A 23,724-nucleotide genomic window follows, 5' to 3' on the forward strand; every position below is an offset into this window, starting at 1 on the left:
GAGGTTCGCCGATGACATTGTAATTCTGTCAGAGACAGCAACGGACTTAGAAGAGCAGTTGAACGGAATGGATAGTGTCTTGAAATGAGGATATAAGATGAACATCAACAAAAGCAATACGAGGATAATGGAATGTAGTCTAATTAAGTCGGGTGATGCTGAGCGAATTAGATTAGGAAATGGGACACATTTAAAGTAGTAGAGGATTTTGCTATTTGGGGAGCAAAATAACTGATGATGGTCGAAGCAGAGAGCATATAAAATGTAGATTGGCAATGGCAAGAAAAGCGTTTCTGAAGAAGAGAAATTTGTTAACATCTGGTATAGATTTAAGTGTCAGGAAGTCGTTTCTGAAAGTATTTGTATGGAGTGTAGCCATGTATGGAAGTGAAACATGGACAATAAATAGTTTGGACAAGAAGAGAATAGAAGCTTTTGAGATGTGGTGCTACAGGAGAATGCTGAAGATTAGATGGGTAGATCACATAACTAATGAGGAGGTACTGAATAGGATTGGGGAGAAGAGAAGTTTGTGGCACAACTTGTCTAGCAGAAGGGATCGGTTCGTAGGGCATATTCTGAGGCATCAAGGGATCACCAATTTAGCATTGGAGGGCAGCGTGGAGGGTAAAAATCGAAGAGGGTGACCAAGAAATGAATACACTAAGCAGATTCAGAAGGATGTAGGCTGCAGTAGTTCCTGGGAGATGAAGAAGCTTGCACAGGATAGAGTAGCATGGAGAGCTGCATTAAGCCAGTCTCAGGACTGAAGACCACAACAACAGGAACAACAACATGTCCCTGATAGAGTATGTGTGGAACCAGCTCAGACACCAACTCCGTCCTAGTGCCAATGTCCAGGATATCGAGGACCAATTACAGCAGCTGTGGACAATATTGCCTCAGCATGGGATACGACTTATGACACATTTCCGCACCGAATCAGTGCAAGCATCTGTCAGATGGGATGCAAATTCATATCGATAACTGCATTAGTCGTGCCAAGTTCTTTGTCAATGTGACTCGATTTGGAAATCGATGAAATAACAACGCATAACCTCTGAACCCGCGAAGTTTTATTTAGTTTCCTCTTTCCCTTCTGGGCGCTTCACTTTTTTTGCTAGACAGTGTACTACTTCCTAGGCTTCGTGTCATTGATGGTAAAATCTTCTATGTAGTTAGGCTATGTCATATTCCTCTTCAAACTTGTATAATATTCGACGTTCCGAGTTCTCTGCTGGGATCTTCTTCAGGATTCTTCTGGTATCCCCAGGAGGCTGATCACTGTCTAAAAGCATTGTTGTGTCCACGTATAAAAGCGTTTTATAACTGAAAGCAACACTCTTTTTTAGGTAGTGATCAGTCTCCTGAGAACACCAGAAGACTCCTGAAGAAGATCCTGCATACGGGTTGAAACATCGAGAATTCTGCACGTTTGAAAGGACATATGACGAAGATTTTATATTTATAAGGAATATTACTGTGGGAATTATGACTATTTCGGTATATTAGAGACATATCTTACGGATTGGGAGGCAATCGAGTTGATACATAAACCTTCGCGGCTGTGTATACTATGGCTTCTCACACATTAGAAATTATCTTCGATGCGTGATTCATAGGTTCCAAATAACACTAAATGTACCTATGAAATATGTCTCAGAAAGCAGTGTTACTGAATTACACGATGCAGTGTTACAGGACGAACGGTGGCTACGTCACAGCAGATGCTCGCAGTGTCCGATTTGACAACAATACATGCATCAACGTTGACCGGTGTAGCTTTTCGGTGGCTCCACGGTTCTGTAGATCAGCTGAACACGAGTAACGTGTGTGGAGAGTACTAGACGGTGTATGTCGTTGACTTTAGTACATTACACCAGACTTTCCATGTGTCCACACAGCCAAAGATCCAGTAGATCTCTGCATATCGTTGGGACCTCTGCATCCAGTTCCATTGTCTAAAAACTGGCGTACATTCCAAGAGATGTGCACTATGATCCCTTAACATGTGAACCACATAAAAACACGAACTGGTAGGTGCCCGTCTTCTAGCAGCACACCCAGATCGGCCACCAAGGTCAACGAAGCTGGTCCTTTTGGTCACCGAGAAACTTATAGGGGGTGATAAGATGATTTGGATAGGACCACACCACAGACTTTTCCCAAGTCGGCTTTACGTTTATCGACAATCGTACCACGGGGAGCAGAACCTGCCAAAGTTTATGATGTCATCCCGTACAGTGGTGGCCTCGTCGCTGAACGAAAAGGACGACACGAACGATGCTGTCACTCTGAAGGATTTAGCGACAAAACTGCGACAGTCTGCCGAAAATGTGCCTCCCTTAATTCTGTTCCCTTTGCTGGTGGTATTGGTATAACAAGTAAGCTATGTGCATTTCGTGGCTCACTTGTCGTATACCCGTATTCGAATGGTTGTCCACACGTTGTAACAAACTTCACAATGCCACACTTTTGTTCTGGGCAGGCCCTACCACCGTACGCTAGGACAAATACTGCATAGGTATGAAACTTCCTGGCAGATTAAAACTGTGTGCCGGACTGACACTCGAACTCGGGACCTTTGCCTTTCGCGGGCAAGTGGTCTACCATCTGATCTACCCAAGCACGACTCACGCCCCCTCCTCAGAGCTCTACTTCCGCCAGTACCTCGTCTCCTACTTTCCAAACTTCACAGAAGCTCATCTGGGAAAGGCAAAGGTCCCGAATTCGAGTCTCGGTCCGGCACACAGTTTTAATCTGCCAGGAAGTTTCATATCAGCGCCCACTCCGCTGCACAGTGAAAATCTCATTCTAGTGCATAGGTAGTTTCACAAATGCAATAACGCACTGCTGCAAGTACCTTGTCTACGGAAGGCGCTGTCTGTGAGGAAATGCTGCCGACACAGGTGTGCTGTTTCGCGCCTGTAAATTTTAGTATGGCCCTGTTCAAACAACTTGTCGCCTTGTTCCTGACTTATTTATTATTTTGTTTCGCAATCTAGCAGTTAGGATCTTTCTTACATCGGCCAAAGAACTACTTGTATCAAAACTATTGTAAAGCATTATCAATTTCTATGCGCACTTGTACTTCAGTTAGATACATCTGAGGTGTTATCAATTATAATTACCGACATCAATAATAACAATGAATAATAACAAGACCAAATAATACTAATAACAGAAGACATTGAGAATAATTACAATATTAACTAGTTTAGCGCTCTTGAAGGCCTGTTTAATGTCTTCAGAAACAGAAAGAATAGAGAAGATGACTGAAGTGACAGTGACTCTTCAGAAAGAGTGAAATGTGTGAATAGACTGTCGAAGAGGAAGGGAAAGGAGAAGTACAGGGTGATTCAAAAAGAATACCACAACTTTAGGAATTTAAAACTCTGCAACGACAAAAGGCAGAGCTAAGCACTATCTGTCAGCGAATTAAGGGAGCTATAAAGTTTCATTTAGTTGTACATTTGTTCGCTTGAGGCGCTGTTGACTAGGCGTCAGCGTCAGTTGATGCTAAGATGGCGACCGCTCAACAGAAAGCTTTTTGTGCTATTGAGTACGGCAGAAGTGAATCGACGACAGTTGTTCAGCGTGCATTTCGAACGAAGTATGGTGTTAAACCTCCTGATAGGTGGTGTATTAAACGTTGGTATAAACAGTTTACAGAGAATGGGTGTTTGTGCAAAGGGAAAAGTTCTGGACGGCCGAGAACGAGTGATGAAAATGTAGCACGCATCCAGTAAACATTTGTTCGCAGCCCAGGAAAATCGACTCGCAGAGCTAGCAGAGAGCTGCAAATTCCACAGTCAACTGTATGGAGAGTCCTACGAAAAAGGTTAGTTATGAAACCTTATCGTCTGAAATTGGTTCAAGCACTGTCTGCAGCTGATAAGATTAAAAGAATCGATTTCTGTGATTTTACCCTTGCTAAAATGGAAACAGATGAATCTTTCGTTTCAAGGATTGTGTTTAGTGATGAAGCAACTTTCCACACTAACGGGAAAGTCAACTGTCACAATGTCTGTATATGGGACACTGAGAATCCGCGGGAAACAACTCAGTATGAACGTGACTCGCCTAAGGTGAACGTTTTCTGTGCCATTTCAGTCAATAAAATTTTTGGTCCCTTTTTCTTCGAAGGTGCTACTGTAACTGGACTACAGTATCTGGAGATGTTAGAGAATTGGCTGTTCCCTCAGCTCGAACAAGAAGCACAACAATTCATATTTCAGCAGGATGGAGCGCCACCACATTGGCACTTATCTGTCCGTAACTACCTGAACGTCAACTACCCGAGGCGATGGATCGGCCGCCAGGCAGCCCGTGACAGAGCACTTCATCACTGGCCTCCAAGAAGCCCTGATCTTACCCCTGCGATTTTTTCTTATGGGGGTATGTTAAGGATATGGTGTTTCGGCCACCTCTCCCAGCCACCATTGATGATTTGAAACGAGAAATAACAGCAGCTATCCAAACTGTTACGCCTGATATGCTACAGAGAGTGTGGAACGAGTTGGAGTATCGGGTTGATATTGCTCGTGTGTCTGGAGGGGGCCATATTGAACATCTCTGAACTTGTTTTTGAGTGAAAAAAACCTTTTTAAATACTCTTTGTAATGATGTATAACAGAAGGTTATATTATGTTTCTTTCATTAAATACACATTTTTAAAGTTGTGGTATTCTTTTTGAATCACCCTGTATATGGAAGAGACCGTTATTGTTACCGAAGTGTGCTTTTTATGTGATTTTGAGGAAGATAGTTCCAAAAATCGTTTTCCCGTCCAGAAAATGTTTTTGAGAAGCTGGCTGTGTTATGTAGCATTATAGGTACGATTTTTCTTTGTTGTGTATTGATCCTATGCTGTCCGGAAAGTCACTACTGGCTGCCCCTATTGAACTATGAAATTATTCCTGTACACCATACAGTGTTACCGTGAATGAACACAAGTTCCGTCTACATATTACGTATCGAAACCCGCTTGTTTTAATACATTTTACATGATACAGCTATCTACAAAGCTAACCTCATAGTACGTTGTGGTAGAGATGGATGGTGCCAAATGTTGTCCAATGCGCGTACCTCACTTCTGACTCACTGCAGAGCATTTGTTCGTAGGAAAAGGTTTCCTTCTTTTGATTGTAAGAATTACCCCGAGAAGTTTATTAAAGGTGTTTAAAAACAAAGTATGTAAATTAATGATTATAACCCAGCCATTGACGTAGGGCACTGGAAACCTATTAACAGGTAAAACATCCAATCGTCCTACCCGTCTCCATGTCTGAATGTATGAATAGTGCAACGTACAGAAGTTGATAGGATATCTGACATGTTTATCGAGGAAGAATCCTCACATTTTTGGACAATTTCTTTCTATTAAACAGAAAAATATAAACAGTTTTGTCTGCTGTATGCTTCAACGGCCATCTGTACGGTGTTTACATTGAAATGCTTTAAGAAACGGCGTTCGTTTCGGTGAGTACTTTAAAAACAGTTCAAAAACTGAAACAGTGCACTCGTCTCTTAATTAAAACATAAAGCATAATAAATAGTAATAGTAGTAATATGTGACTTAATTGGTCTACGTCACTGATCAGCAAAACTTGCAAGGCTGTCCAACGTTGTCTGATCTTTTGATAGACACAAGCAACTGACTGGAGAATTCATTAATGTATTTTCGCTCGGCGATTACAAACAGAACACATAGTGACGTTTCTGGGAAACATGTGAAATATCAGGACGTATTTGTTCCTTAGTCTTTAGTACCTTTTTTTCGGGAAAAAAGAATAAGATGAACAGCAAGGTTGTATTTCGTGTTCCACCATTTATTTCTTAATATTACAGGAGTAGCTCCAACTGTTTCCCTTGAAAGTGCAACACATACAGTGCTGTCTCCATTAGCACAAGGAGTTTTGTTTGCTTGTCTATTGACAATAAATGTATCACGTTTTGTTCACAACACGTGAATCTGTTTTGCTTGTAACGGCGACGAGAAGTAGCTTCTGTAATACGGTATAAAGCGTTAGAAGATTTTATTACGCGTTGCTGAGCCTCGTTTCTCGAACAGATATTCAAATGTTTACGGTGAAATGTAACAAATACAACACTCAGGGAAGTAGTTATTTGCAAGCAAACGACCAGTACTGCCAACAATCGGACAGTTGCTATCTATGCCAGCTTTGTTCGTCAATCGCTTTATCTTCCGTCATGATAACGTCGGACGCTATGCATTAGTCAGACTGCAAAAATACTGTACAATATATGGAAGGCACAGCTGGGATAATCTTCAAACACTGTGCCTGTTCACTAACAGGTGTTTCTATAAATACAGAACACAGTGGCTTTCGTTAATAAAATGGATAATGCCAAACTTATATAATATGTGTTTTTTGACAAGTAGAGCCGCACGGAGTGCCCGCGAGGTTTGAGGCGCCATGCACGGATTGCGCGGCCGCTCCCTCGGACGTGGGTGTGTGTCTTGTTCTTAGCATAAGTTAGTTTAAGTAGTGTGTAAGTCTAGGGACCGATGGCCTCAGCAGTTTCGGCCCTTAGGAATTCACACTCGTTTGAACATTTTGATTTGACATATTGATCGGTAATGATATTTTCCGTTTATTGGCGTACGATAAATGACATTATTAACTGGCCATACAATCTATAGTATGGAACACGGTGTAGAACACCAGGTTTGAATAACAGTGACGGAAGAAGTTAATAGACATGGAAACAGATAGTGAGTTACAGTAGTAAATACCGTTGCTCTGCCAGAAGATGATGAGCATGACACTCTCCGAAACGTTGCGGTATTTTCACACGGACGATCAATACCATTCTTTATTTTTATCTGTTACAAGGCCATAATTTTCTGTTGTCCTTCGCAATGTGATACCTTGCTAACTGTATGTAAGTTATTTATTTCTTGATTTATGAATTCTAAAACGTTAGCCTATTGCGTCAATCTATCAAGTGTGTGTAAAATATGTGATGCTAGTGCTTTTAAGGAAGAAAGTGCCATATTACTTCAGTAACATTTAATATAATTTAGTTATCATTCTGTCAATACTGGCCAGTCAGTACCCCACTAGATAGGTAACAATTCATGTCAATTGCTAATATAGTATTTTCATATCTTAAAAAAATCTTATGTCACTGATTAGAGTACATACAGTGTGTATTGACCAACTTATTCAGTTATATGACGATATTATCTAGTTTCAAGGGCAGCAATATTAAATCTATAAACATAACAGACTTCAGACGTAATTTTTCAATGTGTAAGGAATCTTGACTGTATATGTAACCTTCAATATAAACAAACACGTTAGTCGTCCAGGTGGGTAATTTTGCACTGCATCAGTGCTTCATTGAGCTTTAAAGTGTTTTCGCTATTGATGTAAAGACGGGAAGACGAGCCACAAATTACAGAACAAAATCAAGTGCACCTAATTGTCAATTAAACCTTAATAGACAACCTGGGAAAAGTGGTGTCTGAATGAACTGTTATTTTCTACAAGGTAGCTGCAGCATTCAAAATGTAGTCGATGAGAACATTATACTGATGAAGAGCTAAATGTGTTACTCAGGCTGAGGATAGGTCAAACCCTGAAACTCGTCGTTGCTTGAAAAATAACCTAAATAAAAAATGGCTAGTAACTGCGTTGCAGATTTGTCATATGACGTGTTTCTTCAAACAATTTTCATTTCTCTACAAATAGTTATCTTAGGCGCTGTTGACAATGTATGACTTCACACTCTTTGTCTCTTTAGAACTCTTTTATTTTTTTTGTGCGGAAGTGTATAGATAGAACTGCTGGAGGGATGATCAGCACTCTGCTGAGCAGGGAACTCAGAATGCTGTATTTTTCCTCTTCTTTTTCCGGAGGACATGGAACACGTAACAGTGTACCGATGTTCCTACTATAATGAATTTACTCAAACGATGCAAAAGCTCACATAAGATAAGCGTTAATTTAAGATACGATAACGTATAAAATCGCACTTCAGAAAGAAAATTACTTCCCCAAACGTATCTTCCGTGAGGCATTGTAGGGAAGCAGCCTACTCACGCCGTATAAAATTCACATCAGTCTTTCCATTGTGTGCCAGCCTAGTCCGCTGTAACTACCTCTGACGTCATAAATGTTGCGCAATACTTTAAAAATCAAGCAAATAACCTGAAACGTTTCTAGCATGTCAGGAGTAATGCTAAATCAATATGTGTTGAATATCAGTTCAATAACTTTAACCATTTTCGAAATTTGGAAGTTTTTCTGTAAAAATCATTGGCGCAACAGAAAAGAGCTAGAAACTTAAAAATTTATATTTAGATTCCTTTTGCATAATAATTTAGTAGAAACAGTATTCTGGATCTCACAAATTAAAATTTTAGTTGAAATTCATGATTTTCTGGTTTTTGTCTTACAAAGTAAGGAAGCAAGATAGATTAAGTAGGCGAATAAATAAGGCAAGGATGTTTAAATTTAAGTAGAAGGGAGATCCGCTATAGTCATGAAGATGTGAGAAGTTTCAGCTGAATAACTATAAAACTATAGCGATAGCGTATCTCCAAAGGGCAAGTTCAGAGCTCGTCTACTGCGTGTAGTGTAATTAAATTAATTCTGTCGCCCAAAATATTTGACTTAGCCACGTCAGACTTTTGTTATGATTACTTACCTGTGTGCTGATTGCACATTTAAATTGAGAGCTTCATCGGCCATCAGCAAAGGAAGCAATGATTTATTCGATAACTTAAAGTGGTGCATTACTAGCCCAGCGGCTAGTCGGGAGAGCAGATTTGATCAGGTGTTCCCTTAGCCGTCCGCACCACAGCTTTATATGTTAGAACGCTGCGCGAGAAAGGAAGGCCCCAGTTCTCTCCAGATGCTGATTAGCGCACCACCTGTGCTGGGATTCGCGTCGCGTCGATATCATTGCTATAAACAGCCTCGGATGCCGTAATAAGTTACTCGGGATACGCCTAACCATGAAATCGTTTTCGAGTGAAGTGTTAATTCTGGGATGACTTTAATGATCTATCTTCAGTTTGCATATGTCGTATTTTCACGTGGCGTCGCGGGACAGACATTCTGTCATTATTTTAGCGTGGCGTTTGATGAACATTATCATCAAATTATGGCGAGCATTCACTTAAACATTTAATTTGAACAGTTATAGTTGCATCAGTGCATTAGACTCTGAACTGCTCTGGTAGTTGGATTGTGTGGATCCTTTTTGGTCTGTGGCTTTCAGAATATAGTGAACATTTTAGAGAAAATGGTTTTTGATTATGAATCCCAGACAATCTCCTAATTCCTCAGAGCTATATGCTGTAGCTATAAGTGTATTTCTCAGATGAAGTGGGCACTAGGAATTCTAATTACAGGCTTCACGTTTTGCTAATCACTATCTGGTTGCCAATATTGTAGTTAGAGAGCCAGTGTTGAGAACGGCAAACAACAGCATTAAATAAATCATAGAAACATTATTTATGGTACAGCATAAATACAAAACATTTATTCTAAAAATATTCCACCCGCCGCCCTACAACATGCTAAATTAATAAAAATAGCTACCTGCAGCAGAAAACTTTTTTTGTACTCCTTATTTTGCCCTGCACTCCCAAAACTACTTTTTTTTAAATAAAATTAATTACTCCAACATTGTGTTTGATATTATTCAGTTTGCCTTCATTGTTCAGGATTACAGCTGACACCGTTGTCTGTGCAGCAAAAAAATGGTTCAAATGGCTCTGAGCACTATGGGATTTAACTTCTGAGGTCATCAGTCCCCTAGAACTTACAACTACTTAAACCTAACTAACCTAAGGACATCACACACATCCATGCCTGAGGCAGGATTCGAACCTGCGACCGTAGCGGTCACGCGGCTCCAGACTGTAGCGCCTAGAACCGCTCGGCCACTCCGGCCGGCTGTCTGTGCAACAGACAGAGCAGTAAGAGACTGGTCAGTAGTAACGGGACTACTCTCCTCGAAAATAGCCTATTAGGTAAGAAGAAAAACTTTCTGCCAAGTGTACACAGATCATGTTGAGAGGTAAATAACTAGTTATCGGGAGCAACCAGATTCCACTTTTATTTTAACATTCCACTTTAAATCAATAAATAGCCTAATTACTTCAGGCAAACTGTGGCTGCTTTTTATTGAAGAAATCTTCATTTCCTTCGCACTTTTCCTGAAAACTGAGGTAGTGCTCTGTTTCTGATGACGTACCTGTCGACTGGATTCTAAGTTACAAAAAAGGAAAATAGTACGAGTAGGCCTATAGCCCGCAGAGTAGGGGTACATAATGAAGTAAAAAGTGTCTGATCAATCAATTATAATATTTAGTATTATGAAATTTGGGTGTCTAGGGTAGTGCAGGATGAATATATGGCCCGAAGTGTCCTTATACATTTAGTAGGTTGTCCTCGACGGCGAACGTTCACCAAAGAAAAGCGTATCGTCAGGAGTGCTCCAGGAAAACGTGGTAGGACCGCTCTTGTTCTCAGTGCACGTACATAAATTATCTGACGGGTAGGTTGAGCAGCAGTCTGCAGCTACTTGCTGATGACACTGTAGATGGGAAAGTATCATCGTTGAGTGACTTTAGAAGGATACAGGATGACTTAGACAGAATTTCTACTTAATGTGATGAATGGCAGCTTGTTATAAATGTAGAAAAATTAAGTTAATGCAAATAAGTAGGAAATCAATCCTGCAATATTCGAACAGTGTTGTGCCGCTTGACACACTCACGTCGATTGAATATCTAGGTGTATCCTTGCAAAGCGATATGAAATGAAACGAACTCGTAAGGATGGTAATAGGGAAGACGAATGGTCGGCTTCAGTTTATTGGGAGAATTTTAGGAAAGTGTAGCTCATCTATAAAAGAGACAGCGTATAGAACCATAGTACGACCCAGTCTTGAGTACTGATCGAGTGTTTGGGTTACCCACCCAGTGGGATTAAAGGTAGACGTCGTAGCAATTCAGAGCCGTGCTGCTAGATATGTTACTTGTGGGTTAGCTCAACACACAAGTGTTACGGAGAGAATCCGTGAACTGCAATGGAAATCCCTGAAGGGATTCTTTTCTCGAAACACTACTAGGAATATTTAGAGAACCGACATTTGTGGCTGACCTCAGAACGATTCTACTGCTGGCAAAGTACATTTCACGTAAAGACCGCAAACACGGGAGAAGTGAAATTAGCGCTTGTACGAAGGCATATAGACAGCTGTTTTTCCCTCGCTCCATTTGCTAGTGGAATAGGAAAGGAAATGACTAGTAGCAGTACATGGTACTTTGCGCCATACGCCAGATGGTGGCTTGCGGAATATATATGTAAATGTAGATGTGGATAGTGAAAAACAAGATGAGAGATATCGATACAGTGCTACACGCTAGTAACAAGAACAGAGAGAATTGCTATAGACTGTGGTGAAGAGCCGCTATAGACTAGCACTATTCTGGCTGCCAGCCACCAGAGCCAAGGCAGTACAAAAAACTTGGACGGGAGCGTCACCAGAAACAAAATGCGCAGCGTGACTCACAAGAGGAAAACAGGAATCTACACGCGATTCGCCGATGACTGCCAGCCATGGGTCGTACCGTATCGGGCAACACACTACAGCCGATCCCGCCTACTTCCAGCGCAGTACACCTGTCATGCGACGACCGGTATGTCATGCCTGTTACGAGGGGCCACGTGAAGTACAATATAACCAACTGTCGAAAGCCTGAATAACCGCCGGCCGGAGTGGCCGAGCGGTTAAAGGCGCTACAGTCTGGAACCGCACGACCGCTACGGTCGCAGGTTCGAATCCTGCCTCGGGCATGGATGTGTGTGATGTCCTTAGGTTAGTTAGGTTTAAGTAGTTCTAAGTTCTAGGGGACTTATGACCACAGCAGTTGAGTCCCATAGTGCTCAGAGCCATTTGAACCAACCTGAATAACCACGTTTTACACCGCAGACCTCTGCGAGACTTGGAGGAAGAGTGTCAGTGACGTTCTGGAAGGTTCCTACAGGGATGTGAAATTGATCCGCCTCCAGTGCCGTGGCTAGCTACGCTAGGTTTCTCGATTTAAGATTCATGATGCGTACAGCCTGATCGAGGTGGTCCCTCAGATTCTCGACTGGGTTTAAATCTGGGGAATTTGGTGGCCGTGGGAGTACGGTAATCTCATCCTAGTGTCTTCAACAACGCACATACACTGTGACCTGTATAACATGTTGTGTTGTCTTATTGGCAGATGCCATCGTGCCGAGGAAAAAAAAAGTACATTAAGGGATGAACTTGCTCTCTAAGGATTGTTCCACACTTGTGTTGATCTATTGTGCCTTCCAGAATGACAAGATCACCTAGGTACTGCCAGAAAACATTCCCCTTGCAACAACAACTACTCTGTACTATTGTACATATAAGTAATTCTTTGCATCTGATTTTACGATAAACTTGTGTAATTGATGTTCTGATTTCGTTCCTTTTTTGTTTCATACCATTATGTTAAGAAAACTGTAAATAAGTTTCAATGTGAATATTAATGTTTATGTCAAATGTCAAGTAATATTCTAATAGAATTAAAATGTAACAAATGTTGAAACTGTTGTAAGATGTTTAAAATTGTAACTGTGCGTCTGATCCATACGTAGGCAATGTGTTAGGATATGTAGAATGCAAAACCTCGGGTGAATACCCGGTCTGTCAGGGAGTGGTAAAAGATGGATGGCAGTCGAGCGCGGGAAAATGCGCGCGGGCACTGCACGGCACAACGGGCACAGTAGTAGTTGGAGTTTGGCACTGGTTTGAGCAACACCTTCTGGAGCGAGGAGGCTCTCCTGGAAGACATAGCTTCACTGAGCCTTGGGTATGCCGTTCCAATGCCCACGCAGCATGGCAAAATTCCATAGGCACTAAATGGAAAAGTATTGCGACCCCAAGAAGAATTAAAGTGCCGATACATCAAGAGCCATAGCTGTGGTTGTATGTGTGCTCTGTGCCTCGCCATCTTGCCGCCCGCCAACCGCCGCATCGATACAAGCAGGTTGAAACTTTTATAAGTGTATTCGTATGGATCAGAGAGTGAACTGTGTTTGTTTGGTGCAATGGCTCTGAGCACTATGGGACTTAACTTCTAAGGTCATCAGTCCCCTAGAACTTAGAACTACTTACACCTAACTAACCTAAGGACATCACACACATCCATGCCCGAGGCAGGATTCTAACCTGCGGCCGTAGCGGTCGCGCGGTTCCAGACTGTAGCACTTTTAACCGCTTGGCCAACCCGGCCGGCGTTTGGTTCAATAATAACCTAAATTTTACCAGAACTCTTCCATCATTTAATTATACTCACAACTAACCTAGATAGGGCACTTTCCAAACGTTGTGCAATCCGAGTGTCCCGAAATGAAAATTAAAAATTGTGTTAATAATAATTATTTGCAGAACTAGCTATATTAGAATGGTGTTTAAAGAAATGTTTTGTTAATGAACCAGTAAATGAATAGCGAAGGTCTAACGAAGTCGAAAGATAATTTTAGTATTGATATAGTAATGAAGTTTATTATTTCGAGACAGATTTAAAGGCATTTAAATGAGCAGTAAATAAGATGAAAATTGGTTTGACTAACAAAAGTTAAAGTCGATATAAAAGTCAAAATTTATCAGTGTTTTATCTTTATCAAAATTGACATTTTGTGTGTGGCATGAAAGTACAATTTCTAGGGTAACTTATGCACGATTTTAATCAGATTAATAGACAGTATAAAGTTTTGTACTAAACATTATAGTGTAGTGTTATGTATTCATGACTTTCCATATCAGTACAGAACGTTAAACTCTCAGTTCAATAGATTTTCTGGTTCTAAAATTCTACTATATCATGCAGTGTTACAACTTGTTGTTTTGCATGAATATATACCAACTTGTACAGGGAAGAAACTCAGTTAATGCTTAATTAGGCTGGCGACCGTATTATTGTCACATTGGTAGCATCTTCTGGTTTACTTTTGATCCATCCTGACATGTGATTGCATTTCGAACGTACTTGACGGATCATTGTTATTACAGAACGGATGTAAGTCTGATTTGCCACCATTCAGGTACACGCGGTCGATATCTATGCGAAAATCCTTTCTCATAAGGTGAATCCCGCTCACTTACCATAGCACAGGCTTTAACGAGTACTGTGTCAGGGATTACACCCTGACCATAACGCTATCTCCTTGTTTGCTTTCCGACGTTTCACACCGCACGCCAAAGACTCCGATGGAGTGTAAAATGAGATCCATTTGAAAAGGTCACCTGCCTTCACTCAATGGATGTCCATTTGCGGTACTGGCGTGCAAATTCCAGCCTTCGTTGCTGATGAAAATCAGTCAGCATGGGTCCATGAAGCAGGTGCCTGCTGTGAAGGCCCACGCACAGCAACATTCGCTGTACGGTCGTTGGGAGACGTTGTTGATAGCCACTTGGGTCATCTGGGCAATCAGTAGCGCAATAGTTACACGTATATTCGTCCGTTCACATTTCCGCAGCTTTCGTTCACCACTGTCATCTACGGTCCGTGGTGCACCACAGATGGCTCGGCACCGGTTCTGTATAGCGCCATTTTACTTGCACCGCTTACTTTAACCATGGAGGCAAGTGAACAGTTTATAAACTTATCCGTTTCGGAAATGCTTCCCCTCTTGGACGGAAGTCAATGATCATGCCCGTTTGGAAGTCAAATATATCGCTCCGTTTCCGCATTGTGACAAGGACTGCACTGTTTCCTGCCCACTGTACTGTTTCTCTGGGTGGACTTCGGTAAAAAAAATGTAAACTAAATATTACGATAAATTCTATAAATAATCGACAAGTACGCCAAAGAAGATGAGCTAGAACTACAATGGACATGTTATTCCATGGACACTTGCGCTTCTATGCATGAACTATCTTTCCTTTGTTATTCATTTATCTTATCTGCTTGGATTCTGACCTAAGAGGACGTTCTTGTGTAAAGCTCATCTTGATGTACCAGCTGATAACGTAGGTTGTACTTAAGGCCCGAAAAATATAATGGTTATTTTGTCAAAAGAATTTGTGTTTGTGGTCAATTAATTGATCGTCTCATACCTAGACTGTCTTAAGTAGATATGGGCCCTAACAAAGAATTTTCGTTGTTAGGCGCCATCTTAGAAAAATCTTTAACATTTTTCTTTTAACTCAACTACGAGACGTGCGTCAGTTAGGACAATTAACATTATTTCAGATCCCACGAGACCGGAGGCAGCTACTAATAATTTAACAATTTTACTTACAGATTTTCTTTATATAACTAGATAACATCCCAGGCAGAAAAGGTCTGGTCACAGGATTCCAGTTCCATTATAGGATTTCATTTGTAGATGCTACTCTTGTTATCTTATATTGGGGAATCGAGACGAAACCACGATGAAGTTACGTATTACAGTAGTGTACATTGAACAGACTTGGCAAATATTATCTGGTGTTGGGAAATAAGAAAAGGACAATTAATTATCGACGATTACGTAACTACCCTCAGAACAGCTAGTTTACTGAGTGCTTATACACGTCGGGCTAAATTAAACAGCATATTACACTGTTAATAATATTCCTACATTAGTTATTTCTCTTTTATGCTGAGCCATTGCATTAATGTGTGTTTCTTTTTTGTATAAGTTACGGCTCATATTTTATTTCATTACATTACACTAACAGACACAAAAGAATATTAATTTTATTTTATTACATTACACCCCCCTCTCCCTCCCGCGCTTTACGAGTTTATACCGTCTGGTGTTAGTGCTTCCACCTGCTGTCTATGAATGGTTATTGCACGTTGACACCGAAAATGGGTGGCGGTCACATTGTCACTGGACCGTGTGTTTGCCGTATGTATATTGACGTGTAATGTACGAGTTTGGACTTCTCCTTCAACATCGACGAGTCCAGGTGACCAACACACACAAATGCACATTTATTTCAAATTTTGCTCTTCTTTGTTTTATTAACACAGGAAAACTATATTGTGGATGTATGAATTCGCTAACTATGCTTCATATGGTCCTAGGACTCTTCCACTAGAATATTACACTTAAGAAAAGGCGAGAATCCAGATAAGGCCATGGCGAGGACCCTGTTTTATGGCTATTACCATTATTTGTACAGATGCACTACGCCCACAAAGTTTGCTGATAACTTGTGGAGTACATGTCTTGTAGCGATTACGGGACTATAGTAGCGATCCGCCTATACCTCTAGTCCTCTGGAAGGTGTCAGCCACGATGCGGTCCATCTCCTGTATTGAAGGCTTCATGGAGACGTAGTCCCGCTCTGAGAAAAGACACGTGTCAGTCAGCTGGAGCCCGTGGACTGCGGCCAGCTCCTGCAACCAGACGCCCACTTTACGTCGTTGTACAGTGCACGGAAGCAGAAGCAGGCATGTTGCACTGAAAGAAAACACGATTTCAGCGTGAAAAACGTAGAAATGTGTGGAAACTAAAAGTTCTGTCGATTATTCTTCTGATAGAGAGGAATAATATTTCAGTGTCGTTCAAAACTGACGGAGATTGGTCGGAGGTATATACGCAGGATACATATCTGTTTCGACTACATCTTATACGCACTCAAAATGAGTAGTGTCGCTATCAGTTAAGTGCACTCATGTCCGTGCAGCGTCCACAGCCGTGACACAACGCCGGGGCTATAACAGCAATGACTTCCTCTGCACGCACACAGTTTTTCCAGAGTTATTCACAGTAGAACATTGTCACAGTGAAAAGCCCGCTGGCTGGACGACACTGGACACCTAGCTGCTGCCAGCTGCTCTAAATTGTGCGTCCCGCTCGTCCCAATACTGACCCCACGAATTCTCTTAGAAGATAGATCAAGGAACGGCACAACTACATTTACAGCATTTGTATACTTATAAAAGCTATTGACAAAGTTGACTGGCGTACTTTCTTTGAAATTCTGAGGGTAGCAGTGGTAAAATACAAGGAGCGAAAGGCTGTGTACAACATGTACGGAACCAGACGGCAGTTATAAGAGTCGAGGGGGCATGATAGGGAAGCGGTGGTTGAGAAGGGAGTGAGACAGGTTTGTAGCCTATCCCTTATGTTATTCAATCTGTATATTGAGTATGTAGTAAAGGAAACTAAAGAAAAATTTGGAGTAGGAATTAAAGTTCAGACACAAGAAATAAAAACATCGAGGTTTGCCGATGACGTAATTCTGTCAGAGACAGCAAAGGACATGCATGAGCAGTTGAACGAAGTGGACTGTTAAGGTCTCACGGGGTGGACTGTGTCTTGAGAGGAGGATTTAAAATGAACATCAACAAAAGCAAAACTGGGATAATGGAATGTAGTCGAATTAAATCAGGTATGCCGTACGAATCAGATTAGGAAACGAGATACTTACAGTTGTAGATGAGTTTCGCTATTTGGGCATCAAAACAACTGATAATGGCCGAAGTAGGGAGGATATAAAATGTAGACTGGCAATGGAAAGAACAACATTTTTGAAGAAGAGAAATTTGTTGAGATAGAATCCAGATTTAATGATTAGGAAATCTTTTCTGAAAGTATTTGTATGGAGTGTAGCGATATGGAAGTGAAAAATGCATGACGAACAGTTTATAGAAGAGCATAGAAGCTTTTGAAACGTGGTGCTACAGAAGAATGCGGAAGATTAGATGGGTAGATTATGTATCTAATGAGGAAGTACTAAATAGAATTGGGGAGAAAAGAAATTTGTTTCATAACCTGACTTGAAGAAGGGATAGGTTGATATGACACATTCTGAGACATCAAGGTATCACCAGTCTAGACTGAAGGGAGTTGTGGGGGCTAAAATTCGTAGAGGGGGACCAAAATATGAATACAGTACATATTCAGAAGGATGTAAGTTGCAGTAGTTATTCAGAGATGTAAATGCTTAATCAGGATAGAGTAGCATGGACAGCTGCATCAAACCAGTCTTCAGACTGAAGGATCATCATCATCATCATCATCATCATCATCATCGCGAGTACTGCCAGTGATAAAGGTATTTGACCGTTACAAAGAACAGTTGCCCCATCAAATTGCAGAGATGGGAGGCAATCTGACATAGCCTATTAACAGATCCATTAAAGCGACGTTAATGGTACTGGAGTAGAATTTTCCTGTTGCTGTTTAAGAGAGAAACTAGGAAGTCTTCGCAGGGAAATTCAGGGACTTTAATGGCGCCGTCAGTGTCACCTAACAGATTTTACTTAATATCACTTTTGATTAGGAAGTATTTTCACCGGTTTAAATACCTACCGATATTAAATCCTTTGCAAGAGAGACTGAACTGGTACTGAGCTGTGTTATTCGCTGCTCATTCTACTTGTTTCAGTTAGCATGAGTAAACCTACAAACAATTTTTAACTATTAATGAAGTTATGTTGTGTCTTTATCATAGTTTTTCCTTTTAATTGTGATCCATTGAGATTTGTGCTTTTTGGCGTGCATGCAAATAAATTCTTGTAAACTTTTACGAATAATAAAGTATTCAGCGTTGTTTTGTCACATTTGAAAGTCATGTCCTCGTAAGTTAAATGTATCAGATAAAATGAAATGGACCCCAAATTTACAGTCTGATGCGTTATGGCTCCTTGTGTTTTGCCATTCAGAGTATTAGGACATATAATTTCACCGACGTGCCATTTTACAAACCCCTCTTCATTATCTTAGAAACTATAAATACCTCCTCTTGCGTGTTTGTGAAATGCTTGAAATTATGATGAAATCTATACAACAGCATGTGCACGATTTGGTACAGAACTTTTCCTGTAGTATTTCACATGTTCTGAAATTTGTTCTTGCACAAGTGGATGAACAGTCCAAAAATGTTGTGCATATTCGTTGTTTTCATTTTTAGTGCGTGTGGTTGCTTGTTGGTGTTCTGTAATTCTATTGCTTAGACCAAGGTTTTCTAAATGGATACTGTCTACAAAATAAGTTGTGACAGGAGTTGGTGGTAAAGAAGTAACAAATTAAATCATCATACCTGATGCTGAAGTTTTACTGCGTGAACAACGAAAATGTAGTAAGCAATTAACGCTTTTCTTTCATTATTTCTTTGGGGGTGCCAGCAAGGAAGAGTTTCAGAGAACTACCTCAAGACATATACACAGTTTCTAACTCTCAATGCTTAACTTACTGTTTTAAACATTTAACATATGAGTATACCTCTTGATGGCAGACTAATTCTTAAAATCGGTCAATAGTTATACGATCTGAAAATCAAATTTTGGTTGTCCTGGAAACCGTTAGACAGGCAACCCGCAATTAAGACTGGACCATTTAGTAATACAGACAATAATACCACCTTTTTTGACTCATGTTTATTATGAACTTTATTTTATTATGCATAGTGCGTGTTGTATTAAGTTGGTGCTGTTAAATGAACCATGGACTGTCACCCGTGGAGAGTGAAATGAGATATCTGGATGACAGTAGATTTGTTTAATTGACTCCTTTATTCCAGCCCTTGGCAGCAGTACATCAGGAACAGCTTGGTGGTCTCATCCAGTTGCTTCCCATGTGAAACAGTAGACATCCGGTATTGCTGACAGCACAAAGAGTTGGGCCTAGCGTGGCGTCACTCGAATTCTACGGTCAGCAGCGTCTCCAGCTTCGACCGTGATGACAGTGCGGCAGCAGAGCTGATGATACTACAGAAGTGGCCGTGACCCTCCTCCAGGGAGCGGGCAGCTATCTGCTCTGGTGGCGACTGCTCTCGTGACTCAGGGCATGCATTCTGGGATGCCACTCCGGATGTCACAGTCTTACGGTGTAGGCTGTGATACTGAGACGAGAATATTTTAGTACACGAATGGCTGAGGACTTACACACTCCAGATTATGTTTGTTTAGGACTTAAGGCCTGTACTCTACTCATCTCGGTGGTGGTAAGTGAGAAAAGGCTTCTGTTCTTCTACTAGCATATTTCAACGTCCTATTGCTGTAACGCGCCAAGCTGGCTCTGCTTTGCAATGCCTGTCGGCCGTGTTTTGCTTCGCAATGCATAACAGTTTTGCCTGCCTGTGGCTCTGGCGTAGTTTTTGAACCAATATGGTCGACATGCCACAGTGCACAAGTTTGTAGAATTTTTTCATAAGTTCAATAATCATAACAGATGCAGAATGAAATTTTCACTCTGCAGCGGAGTGTGCGCTGATATGAAGCTTCCTGGCAGATTAAAACTATGTGCCGGGCCGAGACTCGAACTCACGACTTTTGCCAGCAAGTTCCCTACCAACTGAGCTACGCAAGAAAGCTTCTCGACCCATCCTCACAGGTTTACTTCCGCCAGTACCTCGTCTCCTACCTCTCAAACTTCACGGAAACTTGATTTTCAGGAGAGCTTCTATGAAGTTTGGAAAGTAGAAGACGAGGTACTGACGGAAGTAAATCTGTAAGAACGGTTCATCAGTCGTGCTTAGGTAGCTGAGTTTGTAGAGCACTTGCCCGCAAAAGGGAAAGGTCCCGAGTTCGAGTCTCGGTCCGGCACGCAGTTTTAATCTGCCAGGAAGTTTCATAACAGATACACATAACAGAGGCTTTAGTTATCAGTAATATGTTCTCCTTCACTAGTTACAACAGTCTGCCAACGCTGGGGTAACTTACGATTACGCGACTTGGTTTTGAGGGGAAGAACTCATAGAGTCTTGTTCGGAGCGCATTTTGATCCGGAATGGAAGTTCCTTGACGTTATTCGTTAGAGCGGTAAAGGGGAATATCTGAGGGCGCAAAATCAGGAGAATAAGGTGGGTGCGGAGTGGTTTCCCAACCCAACTCCTGTATAATATTTTCTATCTGTCTAGTAGAATGCGGACGGCCATTATCGTCGGGTAGCATCACTTCACGTAGGTGAAGACACAATTTCTCATCACCAGTAACGATACAGGGTAGGAATGGTCGGTGTTGTTGTTCAAGCAGAGATGCCCATATGGCCACCAACTGGTTTTTATTATTTTGGTGTAGAACATTTTTGAACCTTCCCCACTGCATGCAAACGTCACACGATGGTGGAGTGATCACAGTTCATCACATCTGCCAATTCTCGGGTGCACTGACATGCATCATTGTGGATTAATGCGTTTAAGCTACCTTCGTCAAATTCCGAAGGTCTTCCTGAATGTGGAGAGTCACTAATGTCGAAATGATCCTCCTTAAAACGAAAAAACCCATTTTCTTGCCATGCGCTGTCCAATTGGGATTATGCCCTTACACAGTGAAAATGTTTCTTTCTGCCTCCGCTGCTGTCACTCCTCTATTGATCTCATCAGAAGAATACGTCGGAAATGTTCCAGTTTCTCCACTTCATTTTCTAGCGCCCACAGCTACACTCACTATTTCCAAACGACAAAATGACAATATGCAAACTCAAGTACCGACAGAGAACTAAAAATAGAAAAGACAATCTATAAAAAATTCAAAGCAACCGGAATACCAACATGCAAAACAAACACGCTACGAACATATTATGGATCAACCTAATACATTGCTTTTGTTTATCAGGTTGGAAGATAGCTGTTGTTTATAAAGGTTTTCATTTTCTTTATTGTTTTGGAGCCGTTATTGTAAGCCAACGATGGCCTCTTAATGTGGTGTTATTAACGCTCAAGTGCAATGGACTTGCGTTGAAGAAAGCGAGGTGGTTTGGCTGCGTGTCTGTCATGTCAGGACTGGAAATGAGGAAAGGCAAAAAAATGGAAAGCGACAGATGTTTGAAAACAGTGGAGGCATAATCGGTGTACACGAATGGCTTTTAATACAGGCAACTCCGGCAGCAAGCAGGGAAGGAGTATATTATCCCAGTGACATGGCCCATTCCTTTTTATTGAGTGTGCAGCAAATTAAGGTCAAAGTTGCTTAAATCCTGTAGGGTAGGAGGGTGCACATGACTGTGATGTTGGAACTGATATATGGCAGTAATAAAAATATGAATGATACAACAGATACGCTAACGATGCGAGCAGAAAAATTCATAACTCCACGTGGTCAAAAGCAGGCTTCATTACGTGGTTGTAAGGGAAGTACATGTAGAAATAGACAAGGGTCGCGATGTACAGTGTATTACTACAGAGTGGGAAGAGAAAATGGAACAAGTAACGATTGTCCTGTTGGTAGACATGCGAAGCTAAAAAGAGACTGAAAAGAGGTATTCACCGATCCGCTTAAAAGGGCTTGACAGGGTATCAACAAACGTGGTTCATTTACACATTCACAGGAACATACTGCCGTAGGTGGTTCGTTTACAGGCACATACTACAAAATCAGAGTACAGCAAAGACGACTTTGAAAAGGGAAACGTGGTATACGTGAGAAGAAAATTAGCGACGGCTCAGGTCATGCAAATAAGTGGCAACTGAAAGGGCTGTTGCCAAGGTATCGACGATGTAGAAACCATAACCATAGGGATATCCGATACTAATAAGTTAGAATATGAGACTTAAATGTTACGACGCTGCGAGGAGCCACTTTTTCGCCGTTGTACAGCACAGTTGCTCGATACAAGTAAGACGGATAAATTGGTTCGCATTCCTCTGGTAGTTAGACGTATCCTAAACGAGATACATTATTTTTATGTAGATTCTTAAAGATGTTGCGAGCACTGTGGAAATTAAAAGCGAACAAACGAGAAACGAGAGAAATGGTAGTACGGAAAAATATGGGAGGAGTGAAAACCAATACAAAAGAATTGATGATGTCAGAACTGATCAGGTGAAACAACTTTGTAATGACAATAGTATAATCAAAGAGGACAATTGATGCTGAATGGAAGTGAAGAGAAGGACTGTATTAGCAAAACAGGCATTTACGACTAAGAAAAGCAGTTTGAAGAACACGTATGAATACAGATGTCAAAAAATTCTTTACAAAACCATTTGTATGGAGTGTACTGCTCTGAGGAACTGAAAATTGTACTCTGGGTAAATTAAAAGGAAATCGGTTTGAAGCTGCTGAAACGTGGATATGGCGCAAAATGACAAGAACGAGCTGGACTGAAAGAACAACCAACCTGAAAGTCTTAGGAACTAAATGAAGAGCGAAGATTATTGAAAGACATGGAAAAAAGAAAAATACAATTAACTGGACATGAAGTGAGACATATTTTTATCACTAACATAACGACGTAGTGTTTGCCGGAACGCTCCACATAAACAGTCGCTGTGGACTCTCCGCGGTGATAGGCTCGGGAAAAAAGGAAGCAGTACAGTTGCAAACTGATGTGGGCCGATGGGTTAGTGTGAATCGTTCTGTGGTTTCTCAGATGTGGTGACAGTGTATACAGACCGAAACTGTATCCCGCCAGAGCCGATCACGTGTGATTTGAGAAGAGAGGGCCGTTATTTGGCTGTAAGGGCCCGACAGTACCGCCTTATCACTGCCCGGCAGTTTGCATATGAGCTCGCAGCATCCACTGGTCGTATCGAGGCAAACGGTCTGCAGAAGACTTCGATAGAGTGGCCTTTATTGTAGGAGATATGTTGTGTGTCTGCCTCTGACGTATCACAGAAGGGAACGTCTAGAGTGGAGTTACAAAACGCCACCTGGGCGGCCGAATTGTGGGACAATGTTGTTTTCGCAGATGAGTCCCGAATTAGTCTGGAGAGTGGTTCTCAAGGGATTCGCATCTGGAGGGGACTTGGAACACGATTTCGGGACCCAGACATTGT

The 23,724-nt window shown here is 41.3% G+C and overlaps 1 protein-coding gene across 1 annotated transcript in view; it reads right to left on the reverse strand.

The window, feature by feature from the left end:
* LOC126235028 (guanylate cyclase 32E-like) overlaps positions 1 to 23,724 on the reverse strand; it is a 434,536-nt gene that overhangs the window by 367,665 nt on the left and 43,147 nt on the right. The window contains exon 3 of the mRNA XM_049943763.1: positions 16,267 to 16,396. Coding sequence (XP_049799720.1) covers positions 16,267 to 16,396 — 130 coding nt within the window. The remainder of the gene's footprint in view (positions 1 to 16,266; positions 16,397 to 23,724) is intronic.

This window comes from Schistocerca nitens, chromosome 2, assembly GCF_023898315.1.
Source record: "Schistocerca nitens isolate TAMUIC-IGC-003100 chromosome 2, iqSchNite1.1, whole genome shotgun sequence".
NCBI lineage: Eukaryota > Metazoa > Arthropoda > Insecta > Orthoptera > Acrididae > Schistocerca > Schistocerca nitens.